Source organism: Mustela erminea, chromosome 4 (assembly GCF_009829155.1).
Source record: "Mustela erminea isolate mMusErm1 chromosome 4, mMusErm1.Pri, whole genome shotgun sequence".
Lineage (NCBI taxonomy): Eukaryota > Metazoa > Chordata > Mammalia > Carnivora > Mustelidae > Mustela > Mustela erminea.
In genome coordinates, this window is record NC_045617.1 from 17,006,677 (window position 1) to 17,019,397 (window position 12,721).

Genomic DNA, 12,721 nt, shown 5'->3' on the forward strand with positions numbered 1-12,721 from the left:
TGTAGGATCAGGGCATAGTTTATGTTTTTTAAACTGAAGATACGAAAATATGCCTGTATATCAATGAGTGTGGTTTGGACAGTTGTTTTCAACTGTGGTGATTTTGCTCCTCAGGGCAAATTTGGCAACGTCTGGAGACACTTTTGGATGTCACAGCTTGGGATACGGGATGCTACTGGCATTAGTGATCAGAGGCTAGTGACGCCGCTAAGCCGCCCACAGCACACAGAGCGGCAGCCCTACTGCTGCTGACAAAGAAGCATCTTACCCCAAACCTCAGAAGTGCTAAGGTTAAGAAACCCTGCTCTGGGGACGCCTGGGTGGCTCAGTTGGTTAAGCAGCTGCCTTCGGCTCAGGTCATGATCCCAGCGTCCTGGGATCAAGTCCCACATCGGGCTCCTTGCTCCGCAGGGAGCCTGCTTCTCCCTCTGACTCTGCCTGCCTCTCTGTCTGCCTGTGCTCGCTCTCGCTTGCGGTCTCTCTGACAAATAAATAAATAAATAAAATCTTTAAAAAAAAGAAAAAAGAAACCCTGGTCTGGTAGAAAGAGGGAGAGCGATGGTATTTTTATATATTGGTTTAATGTTTCCTATAAATCCTTGATGTTAAGAAATAACCTGTTATCGGGGATTCAAATAATACTCTTTGTGTTAAACAAACAAAAAAACCCTAAATATTTCCCCCTTCACATATTTATATTTAAATATCTAACTACTCAGCAAATTTTTAAAAAATTTTTATTTGCAGGATTTTCATATTTTCTTCCAAAATCTATACCTTTTCTGTACCTATAGCAGTTCTTATATTGTTCCACAGAGGTTTTTTTTTTTTTTAAGATTTTATTTGCAACTAATCTCTAACCCAGTGTGGGGCTTGAACTCACAACCCTAAGATCGAGAGTTGCTTCCTTCATGGACAGACCCAGCCAGCTGCCCCATGTTCCACAGAAATTCTTATTAAAATTTCACACATACACCAGTAATGGAAAACAATGCACATTAAAAATATGCCAAATTTTTTTAATATACTGGAGACCACAAATGCATGAACTTTATGCTAACAAGTTACTGCATTTTTTGCACTATATTTGCTTAATTGATAAGTATCAAGAGATAGAAGGATGAACTGTTTAAAAAACTATTATGTGGGAATACCTATCTACAATCTGGTTTTACTTTCATCATTCTCTCTGCATTTGATCTCATAAAAGCCCATGGCTTTAAAATACCCTGTGAGCTGATAACTCTCCCAAATTTATATCCTGAGCCTAAAGCTATTCCCTTGGATTCCATGCTCATTTATACAATTTCCTAATTGTTAGTTCCAGTTGAATAACTTATGGGCATTTCAAACTTAACATTATAAAAAATGATTTCTTAATAGCTATCATCCCCACCCCATAAAAACTCTTCCTCTGTATTTTTCCTCATGGCTGTAGATGCTACCACCCTCCACCCATTTGCTCAATTCAGAAAAAAGAAAAACCAACAAGTCATTTTTGATTATTCTTTTCATCCTCTCCTTCTGAAAGCATCACCAAGCCCTGTGTTCCACCGCCACATGCATCTGAAATATGTCCGCTTCTCTCCACCTCCGGCACTACCTCCTCAGACCAACCCCCAGTCTCTCGCGTGGGACACTCAGTGCCTATCTTTCCCACATTCGATCCATTCGCATTCCACAGCCAAAGAGCTCTCCCTGTTACTCCTACACCTCAACTGAACAGCTTCTCAGAGCTCGTGGAATAATATTCAAACCCATCTCCACCGTGTGCGAGGCCGCCTGCCTTCCCCAACGTCTTCTCCTCTCTCCGGAATCCCTGGCCGACTCTCCGTCACTGGAACTCGCCGAAACTACTCCCACGCTGGCCTGTGCATTTGTTTGACCTGCTGCCTCTCTTCCTCTGCTCTTCTCATTACCTGTCCTGCAGGTCCTGCCCGGTTAGTCACCTTTCCAGGCCTTTTTGGACAGGCCTTCCCTGCCAACAGAACTAAGGTGTCCTCCTGGTTTACCTCATTGGGAAGTCATTTCTTCCGTGACAGCTACAATGGCCTACAATCAACCCCATGCATTTACTGACCTTAATGTGTGTGTGTATTCCTGGGACGGGAAAGAAGGCGTGCTATCACTTTTATACCCCTTGTTGTATTTAGCATAGTATTTTGCACATGGTTGTCAGTCAACAGGCATTTATTAAGTAATTGAATAAATAAATCTGAAAAAAAAAGAAGGAAGGAAGAAATGTTAACTTACCAAGTGTCCAGAAAGGTCTCTGACTTGGAGAATGGGAGAAGAAACCAGGCTTCAATGCATTTGTAATCACAATGTCGAAAAGATCTGTGAAATCATTCCTAAAAAGCAACAATATTTGTCATAATTTTATGGATTTAGAAAAAGTCCACATAAAATAGAACTTAATCTTTGCCTATCTGATCACAGTCGTTTCTTATCTTTTGATTAACTTTTACATGCTTTTTCTGTATTTCACATGTGCAAAGAGCAGACGGTTAAGCACTACCCCCTCCTGACAACACCTTCGAGTATAAACGTAAGGGGGAAAAATGCACATTAACTCACTAACTGGGTAATAGTTAAAGTGAATGAATTCAACAGCTTCTCTCTCTCTCTCTTTTTTATGATTTTATTTATTTATTTGACAGAGAGCGGTCACAAGTAGGCAGAGAGGCAGGCAGAGAGAGAGGAGGAGGCAGGCTCCCTGCTGAGCAGAGAGCCCTATTCAGGGCTCGACCTGGAATCATGACCTGAGCCAAAGGCAGAGGCTTTAACCCACTGAGCCACCCAAGCGCCCCTGAATTTAATAGCTTCTAACAGCGAAAATATTCACGAGCTAGGTCTTCAAATGTGGGGCCTGAACTTTGGATTTATTAGCATGAAGTTATTAATAATTTTGTATGCTACATGGATCCTACAGAAAGCTACCGTTATATCAAGTGAGGTGACATCTTTTAGAGTGTTCAAATACGAAGAAGATACCTCATTTTGGAAATCAGTGTAATCTTACAGTGTGATAATTTTTAGGTAACAATAATTGTTTTTTAGTTTGTATTTAATACTAAATTACGGATCATATGGGATGGCAAAGTAAAGACTAGAGCATTGGGGGAGATAATATTTAGAAATCTAAACTACACTGAAGAGAAATTAAGATAGGAAGAAAAACTTGGGTCATCTATGCTAATGAAAAAGAAAGTAAGAGTGCTTGTTTGGAAGCACAGTGCCACTATCAGGACGGCAAATGGAGTCTCGCCGTCCAAGAGGCACCGTGCAAGGTATCCAGGACTCCTGCCTTAATTCGCTCCAAGGATCCCAGGCCTACATATTACTCAGAAAGCAGAAAATCCATCAGTAGATTGTAAATATACCACAGACCAATCTAAACCCACACGTGCTGAGGAACACGGACCTCAGGAGGCCAAAGAAGGCAGAGGTCAGTGTTGAGGGTGAAATTTGCTTATACCCAGCAATTCAGTATTTGCTGCAATCTGAGGAAACACTGGGGGAGATCTCATTACCCATTTTACAGTCTGGCTCCAACCAGGGATATTCTCTGGTACTGCTCACGAGAATGACATAAATAAATACTGACACTGAAACTTACCAACTACTCGAATCCTATACCTGTGCTACCTTGTTTAAACTCCCCGCTCACACCTATGAGGTATGGCTGTCCCATTTTTAAGGCGATAAAATTGAGGGTGAGAACAGTCAAAGACATACCTCAGGCGCCTGAGGAAGTTGCAAGGTCGGGCTTGAACCCATGTCTGTCTGAAGTCTGTGCATTTACACTGCCTCGACTTTCCTGGAGGTCAGTTTCATCCCTGGCTGTGCTGAATGCTGGAGGACGCGGCTCCACACCGAAAGGGCCGGAAGGGCGGTACTCCAGGCAGGGGTCAGGGAATGTCATCTACAACTCGGTGTCCCTCACTTATCATCCGAAGCTGAGAAACCGAACTCATGGAGTGCTGCTCAAAGGACATGATGTCCACCAATCTGTCAGACCCTCTCAAGTCCAGACCATCGGCGGGCTACGAGTCTTACTGGCCCCAGTCATACTGCTTTAGCTAAAGTGCCCTTGGGGGGTGTTGCCATCAGCAGATGCAGAGAAGCAACTGCCGGTCACTCAGCGTTGTCTAACAGAAGGGGATGGGCACAGGCGAGTACTTGGAAAGCAGTACTGACCTCATTTGTCATCAGTATTTTCTAAGGCCACGAGAATGGAAGGACTTATCACTTACCCAAGAATATATTCACAGAGAAGTCGACAGTAATCACTGTGAGAACTTGTAATCAACAAAAGAATTTTCCCAGCATTCTTTAGCTGCTGAAGCCACTTTTTCACAGATTCAGGACATGTGTGTAAATATCTGCCTGGATCTCTTTTGATTTCTGGAAAATATATTCCACAGTTTTCTGAAAAATAAAAAATGTTAAGGAGATTAAAAAAAAATTTTTTTGACTTCATGTATTCTCAAGAAAGTTTATGTCTCTCAAAGCTGTAGACAAAAGGATAAAAACTTGGTTCAGACATGGCAATGACACCATTATTAATTGCTTCTTAAGAATACTCCTGTTCTTTCCTTAAGAACATGATGACTGAAAAGGCCAGCTGAGAATGTCTGTTGATTATCTGACAGGAAGCGATAAACTGTTAGAACAGATAATATAATAAACACAATATGATCAGTTTATTTATTTATTTTTAAAAGATTTTATTTATTTATTTGACAGACAGAGATCACAAGTAGGCAGAGAGAGAGGGGGACGCAGGCTCCCCGCTGAGCGGAGAGCCCGATGCGGGGCTCGATCCCAGGACACTGAGATCATGACCTGAGCCAAAGGCAGAGGCATAACCCACTGAGCCACCCAAGTGCCCCAATATGATCAGTTTTAAATCAGAGAAAGCCTTCCTGCATTTGAAATGTCAATGAATAAGTACTCTTTCAATCATGCAAGAAATTATCTGCTGGATACGAATGATGAATAAATATTCAGATAATGCATGAGAAATGTGTCAGTGTGAAGCAACCAAGAGGGGAGCTGGGTTCCTCAGAGTCACAGTAGAGTTTCAGATGGAACTCAGACTAGAAGGCCAGGCTATTGCAGGCTCTGAGAGCTGCTGGGATGTCAAATGGAAAAGGCTGGAAGGCAATGCAGTGGCCAGCAAAAGCTGAATGGCTCTCATCACTGAGGTGGGCCTGCTGGCTCTGCCCCTCTGGGTCTTCAGAGACCACAGGGGCCAGTCTGAGCTCTGAGGCAGATGCTGCCAGTATTTCCAGAAGTTCTGGTCAGACGCACCCATGCTGCTTGACACGGTGCCTTGAAAGTTGTGTGTACTTTGCAGACAACTGCAGACTTGCCTGAAATGCTACTAGATTCATACTGTACTTTAGAGAGACTGCTCTCCGGGCGATAGCACTAATAAGCAGAAAAAGAGAACCCAAGTTCCTACTTTCTTTAAATTGCTAAGAATAGGACACAAGCATAAACAAAACCACAGGAGAAAGAGCTTGAATGAGCACTGAGCTCCGCCACAGTTACAGGCTGGTCCTGTGATTCTGCACAGTCTCACGCACTTAAAGTAACAGACATGAAAGTAACATTTCAAGAATATTAGGAAAAAGAAGAGTCTCTAAGCAAAAAGACAAAAACTCAATAAAACCAGAAATGGTAGCAAACACTGTTGTGTTTGCCCAAGTTCACGCCTTCGACCTGCTTCTCTGCTGGAGACACTAATGTTTTTTGAGGGTTCCTGCTCCTCTCAGGGATGGGTGCACGGGGGGGGTATGGGTCGCTCTCAGCCTACCGTGTAGTGGCAATTCCTGTGGGAATCCCTTCCCGCTGCAGTGGATTGTGTAGGAAGTCCCAGAGGGCCAGGCCTCGCCAATGGGACCTGAGAACTCCGCTGGGGGTCTGTGGCGTCAGGTGCACAGCCGCGGAGAAGGAATCTACATGGTGGAGTAGTCACCCGCTCTTTCACTCTGGACTTCGCTTACATATCCCACCTAGAACGGCAGCAGCTATCCCCAACACAAAGCACAAATCTGACAGAGCCAGGATGGCCAAGCTGACATGTGAAAGGAACCTGAGTCCCCCATGACATCATTCGATCTCTAATTAAGACACTGAATTAACTAACTACTGCTGAGCATACCAGCCCCACCGTGGACTTCCAGTCAGGTAACTCAATTGAACAACAGCTTACATAACAAGGATATCTATGGTTTGCAGCCTGCAGCATCTCTACTCACAACGTGATATACTGCAAGTATCCATCACAACCAGACCAAAAAACAACAAAAGAAAAAAACCATGTTACAATGCAATAATAATATTGAGACACCAGGAGACTGAGAACAAAAAGTCTGCGCTCTTCTGGTATTTTGCCACTGTGTAAATCTCTAGGATCTCTTAATATCATACAACTATGTAGTGACCCTTTAAAGATTTTTTTTCAGAGAAGAGAAGGTATGAGTAAGAAAGGGTTAATTTCAGAAAGAGAGAGCAATAAAATCAAATAGCTAAGAACAGAATAGTTTGATGAGTGACTATCCAAGTAAATGGCAGAGGCTGTGTCTCTCTCAATTTATTATACCTAAGGGAATCATATGTGAGATTCTTCCACCCAGAAAAACGAAGCTTTTTTAGAAACAGAAATATTATGGGATAGATAACAAAAGATTAGTGGTATACAGTGCTGAAAACACTTACATACTTAAGTGTCCATTCAGAACCAAGTTGAGAAAACTCGGTTTTCCACAGCTATGTCTTTAGTGCCATCTAGTGATCAAAATATAAATTACTGCTACAAACCTATTCCATTTCCAAGTGAATTAAAAAATAGAGCACATACATTTAAATATTGTATTTGAAAATTCTTGCCTAAATTGGTTTTATTAGTTTTAATAAACTTAATCCAAAAGAGTGCACACATAATACTTTAGTAAGAGAACATTACTCCTTGAGGCAATCATATGAGTGTCCTCATTCTGTTCACAAGCCAGAGTAAAATGAACACACTAAAATCTCCCAACATTTATAGTAAGTAAATAGTAAGTATATACCCATTGGGGTAGACTATGGGCTGCTCTTACTATAAATGGTCACCAGCTACTGGGGAATGTATTTTTGCTCTCTTGTAACCTCAAATCATTAAAGGAATAGATAGAATTACACCAAGTACAGGCTCATCTTTTTAAAAATTTATTTTATTGAAATATAACTGAAAGCATTGTGTAAGTTAAGATGTATATATAATGTGTTAATTTGCTATATTTATATATTTCAATTATGATTACTCCCCTAACACCTCTATCACGTCACATAATTATCTTCGCTTTTTTTTATAGTGGGAACAATTAAGGTCGAGTCTCCTAGCAATTTTGAAGTTTATAGCATTGTTGTCTATAAAAAACTCATATTTTTATTGAAATAAATCAAGCTATAAAACCAAAGCTACTAAATCAAGCTATAAACTGGATTATAATTGTTCATTAAATTATCTCTCCAAAGTGACCATATATATAAACTCCTAAAGGTAAGGGAGCCTGACTTTCTGCTTGGCATGGAGCAGTCATTCAATGAATGACTACTTAAATTAGTGTGGAGGCAGACACAGAAATATTTATGATTGTTTAAAGTCCAAGTAATAATAGGATTTGCAACATATAACCTATGACAAAAAACTACATTTGCATGCCCTGTCAAAGTCACCCTATCCAAAATATCTTCCTTTTTTTTTTTTAAACACCCCTATTGAAAAAAATAATTGTATTTAATTACATTCTTAAACTGATAGGTTAACATTGACTGGAGAAGACAGAGCATTTAGACCTAGGGTAGAAAGAAAGGAATGGCCTTATTTGTTATCAACTCACAAAGTAGCCCGTGTTTTCACTTAACTTCAAAGGAATTCTATTTCACAGCCACTTTATGTAACTCATTTTCCCCGCCTTTCCACTCCTCTCATATCCTTAGACACTGGTATTTTCTGTATCCAGATAGGATTAAAAGTACATTTTTAAAAAAGCTAGTTCTAAAGAATAGACCTTTACTTTAAGTATATTAAAAAATTGGTTAATACAGTAATGAAAATAATAGCAAAGTGTTGCAACAGTCTGATAGGCACATAAAATTGGTCTGCATTTATCAAACGTGACTGAGGATTAGGGACCTCTTGTGGTTAGAAAGAAAAGTACAATTTGAATATTAAAAAATACGCTTTTTAATTTTAACAAGCAGTTGTGTCCACATCACTCTTTCTATCATCATGGAGTAAGAAAGCATTTTTCTTGTTAACTGCGTCACTACCTTTTCTGTGATTTTGTGGCTGGAGTTTTCAAAGCTCTTTGCAAAAGGGATCAGAGATGCTGGGATGCCAACACCTCCACCATCAGACTCCAGTTAAGGTCTGTTGTTGTTTCTGCTGCAGAACGTAATATAGGAGAGACTGAAATGTTCATGACTTTTACAAGTTATAGAAGAGCATGCCAGTGAACAGCTAGAATGTTTAGCTCTACACCGTTTAAAAGTACTTGCTGTAAGAGATGACAGAATGAATTTTCTGAAATATACATACATATAACTTTATTTTGGGCCAAGAGATACTAAAATATTTTTTGAAGGATGACAGAGATAAGCAACAGGTTGTGTATGTTCTAAAATCACTTTTATTTACAGAGGGCAAAAGATGAAACATTTAATTTTAGGACAGATTTCCTGTTTATGGTCCCTATATGGTTTGGTTCTATCTAATGGTATTTGTAAATAAAGAAACCTAGAATACCTAGATTGAGTAAAGTGAAAAATCTACATGCTAAATATAATGCTTGGAAAAGGACAACGCATTAGAATTGCATAATGAAGTATTTAAGATATTGAAAAACATAATTTATAAAATTTATATTTTAATAGTATTTGACTTCTATCTCTGTAACCGTGCCCTAGCCAAAAGATTCTGATTTGATTGGTCTGGGCTGGGGTGATGAAAGTGGTATTTTTTTAAAGCTCCCCAAGTGATTTTAAGGATTAGTGCTCGAAGATCTAAGACTGTGTATCAGAGGCTCTCAGAGGACAAGGGCTTCTTAATTTTACATTACTTAATCCCCTAACAGAGAGCCTTGTTTGTAATAGGGAATCAACACTTATTAGTTGCTGTTGATGTGCGATGCCACACGCAGGCGTGAACCCTGAATCAGACCTTGTCCGATAAGGAGAACGCTCGTGCTGGGGACAAGAACAGAGAGCCTGGGAAGGACACGAGGGCTGAACGCTGAAATTCGGGAATACTGACGATGCTAAGGAAGACTGGCTCGGTCCATCTGACCTGATAGGGGAAGGGAGGAGGGAGTCAGTCACGAGGCTGAATCTGGGAGCACAGGGAAGCCCGTGGCGCACGTGCAACAAACATCAATTCCCGCAGATCCCCGATACGCTCCCAAGATTCACACCTGGCCGGTCAGACACTTGCAAACCTTTGAACAGGTGGTGGAGACGGGCCACTTTGGTCTTAGTCTACACCTGCATCTACACCTCCATGGTGATGTCACAGCTGGAGAACTTGGTCACAATGAACTCCCGTTTCCACAGTGTCTCTCTTCCTCTGACATGTATCTCCGCTTCATGTACATAGTCTTTCAAAAAGTGATTTCAAAGAATCAGTTCTTCCAGGACTTCCACAGAGTAGTGATTCTCAGGCTTTAGGGTATGTTAGAATCACCCAGAAGGCTAGCTGAAATCTCCCAGAGCTTCTGATTTTGGTATGTTTGGGTGGAGTTTGAAAATGTGCATTTCTAACAATTTCCCACACCAGCTGATAGTCTAAGGACTGCACTTTAAGTACTACTGCTATAGAAAACCCTTAAAAAAACTACATAGTTGTTTTTTTTTTTTAAGATTTTATTTATTTATTTGACAGACAGAGATCCCCAGTAGGCAGAGAGGCAGGCAGAGAGAGGGAAGCAGACTCCCTGCTGAGCAGAGAGCCTGATGCGGGGCTCGATCCCAGAACTCTGAGATCATGACCTGAGCCAAAGGCAGAGGCTTAACCCACTGAGCCACCCAGGCGCCCTCAAAAAACCACATAGTTTTTAAAAATACGTTTTTTTCCTAAAGGAACTCGATCCTCACTATTCGGGCTAAAGGTGCACAATCAGAGTAAGTGTGTTTAATGTTACCTGACGGAAACTCTTAGACCTGTTTCCCACGTTAAAATGAATTTAAACTAACATGGTTTTCAGCTTTTCAAGATTATTTTTATTTCTTTTCATGGAAAGATATATTCAAAGGTGAATATGTGATGGCATTTTTTCACAGTATTATTTTACATTCTTTTCCATTTACCAATCACGAGTGTAGTCATTTTGCAGGCAAAGCAGAAAAGTGCATGCGTTGCAGTTGGGACTGGCCTGAGTCTGAATTCCAGGTCTGCCACTTACTACGCTGGTGAGTATGGCTCAGCCGTCTCTCCAGCCTCACCGTGTCTGGAGCTGGGAGTCGGGGCGCTCCAATCCTTTGAACGTGGGCAGGCCTTTTATTGCTTTGACCAAAAGAATTAGGTCTAGGTGTGGCCCTTCACTGGCTGGGAAACTCTAACTTTCTATCTCTTGGAAGCCAGTGTTATGTAAAAAGTACAACCAGTCTGAGACCACCCTGCTATGAGGAGTGAGTCAGATGGACTTAAGTGTCTGTGTTCTAACCCCCAGAACCATGAGTGTGCCCCCTGAGACATCCAGCCTGGGCAAGCCTTCAGATGACTGCATTCCTGCCACCGCCTGGGAAACCCTAAGTGCAAAGCACCCAACTCAGCCCAGAGCATCAGTGACAGTAACAAGAGAGCTGGTTTCTTATGGAGCAACAGAGAACCAAAACGAGATGCTTAGGAAAAGTGTCAACAATTCCATTACTCTGTCTGTGCAATTCAAGACATAAGAAGAAAAAATTCACAAATGCTTCTAGAAATATCTGAAATAAAATTAAAGAGCTCTAAATTGTTTTTGTTAACCTCCAAGAATAACTCAAAGATTTCTATTGTATATCTATTTACAAAATGTAAATACTTGTATAGCTTATGTTAATATATATCTTTTGAACGGTTTAAATAAAACTAAAATTACCTAGTACTTCAGGCAAATTTTACATAGCACTGCTGACTTCTCACAAACTTCTGTGAGCTAGTTAGAAACCGGGGTGAGCTAGTTAGAAACCGAGACAGTAAAAACCAGTTGCTGAAATACGTATGGATTACAACAGAAAAATAAAATTAAGTCTTTTGAGACTTAACCTTGAGTTAAGTCTTAACCTCATTAACCTTGAGTCAAAACATTCAAGTTTTCTTCAAAAGACAGACTGGTCTTCAAAGAAACACACAATGTAAAGATTATATTTTATCACAAGGGCATACTGTTTCCTTAATTATTTTAGTTGAAACATCTTCTATCTGTTCCGAAATATCTTTTCTAATAAAGCTGAAAGTATGCAGAACTAGGACTGACTAGGAGGAACTCAACTGCCAAGCACACTTAAGAATTACTTGTCCAGTATCCGGTCTCACAGGGTCATATACAAACAGGGAATCCCTGTTAGGTGTTAATTAAGTCTCTGCCACATCTGTACCCGGAACCCCCAGAACTTGGAAAAGCAGTTCTTTTTCATGAGGCATTACTCTGTTTTCCAACACACATTTCCACCCAAATCTGGCCTACATCAGTTGTATCCTCTGTATGTTATTGTAAAATGCCACCTGGCCAGTCATTCCAAGCTGATTATAAATAAATAAATAAATAAGAAAGAGAAAGAAAAGGGAAAAAATACGAAAGTTTTAAATTAGCGAGTCATTTTATTTTTATTTATTTATTTATTTATTTTTAAGGGTTTTATTTATTTATTTGACAGAGAGAGATCACAAGTAGGCAGAGAATCAGGCAGAGAGAGAGAGGAAGGGAAGCAGGCTCCCTGCTAAGCAGAGAGCCCGATGCAGGGCTCGATCCCAGGACTGTGGGATCATGACCTGAGCCAAAGGCAGAGGCTTTACCCCACTGAGCCACCGAGGCACCCCTATTTTTATTTAAATTTTAAAAAGATTTTATTTATTTGACAGAGATCACAAGCAGGCAGATAAGCAGACAGAGAGAGGGGGAAACAGGCTCACCGCCGAGCAGAGTCCTGTGTGGGGCTCAATCCTAGGACCCGGAGATCATGACCTGAGCCAAAGGCGGAGGCTTTAAGTCACTGAGCCACCCAGGTACCCCTTAGTGAGCCATTTTAGTGCAGATAATTATTCTGGCAGATCTTGTTCTTTTGTAATATAAAACTTGAAATTATGGACTTGATAAAATAAAAAAGTGTTAATATCTACGACAGCAAACACAAGTACACAGGACCTATGTGTAATGTTCTGCAGTACTACTGAAGGAGTCTTCAGGAATAATAATGCCCTAGATCAGAATTCCTTTTTTTTTTTTTTAAGATTTATTTCTTCATTTGAGAGAGAGAGAGAATATGCATGAAAGGGGGGAGGGGCAAAGGGAGAGGGAGATAAGCAGACTCGCTGCTGAGCAGGGAGTATGACGCAGGGCTCAAGATCAAGACCTGAGTCAATATCAAGAAACAGATGCTCATCTGACTGAGTCCGCTAGGTGCCCCCCGCCCCAGACTAGAATTCCTAACCCACAGTACACACATGGCTTCAGTGGGTGAAGGAAAT

General features: G+C 40.8%; 1 protein-coding gene across 1 annotated transcript in view; it reads right to left on the minus strand.

Annotated features, from left to right (window-relative positions):
* NT5DC1 (5'-nucleotidase domain containing 1) overlaps window positions 1-12,721 on the minus strand; it is a 140,368-nt gene that overhangs the window by 26,747 nt on the left and 100,900 nt on the right. The window contains exons 7-8 of the mRNA XM_032338777.1: window positions 4,257-4,431; window positions 2,254-2,351 (exon numbers count right to left, since the gene is read on the minus strand). Coding sequence (XP_032194668.1) covers window positions 2,254-2,351; window positions 4,257-4,431 — 273 coding nt within the window. The remainder of the gene's footprint in view (window positions 1-2,253; window positions 2,352-4,256; window positions 4,432-12,721) is intronic.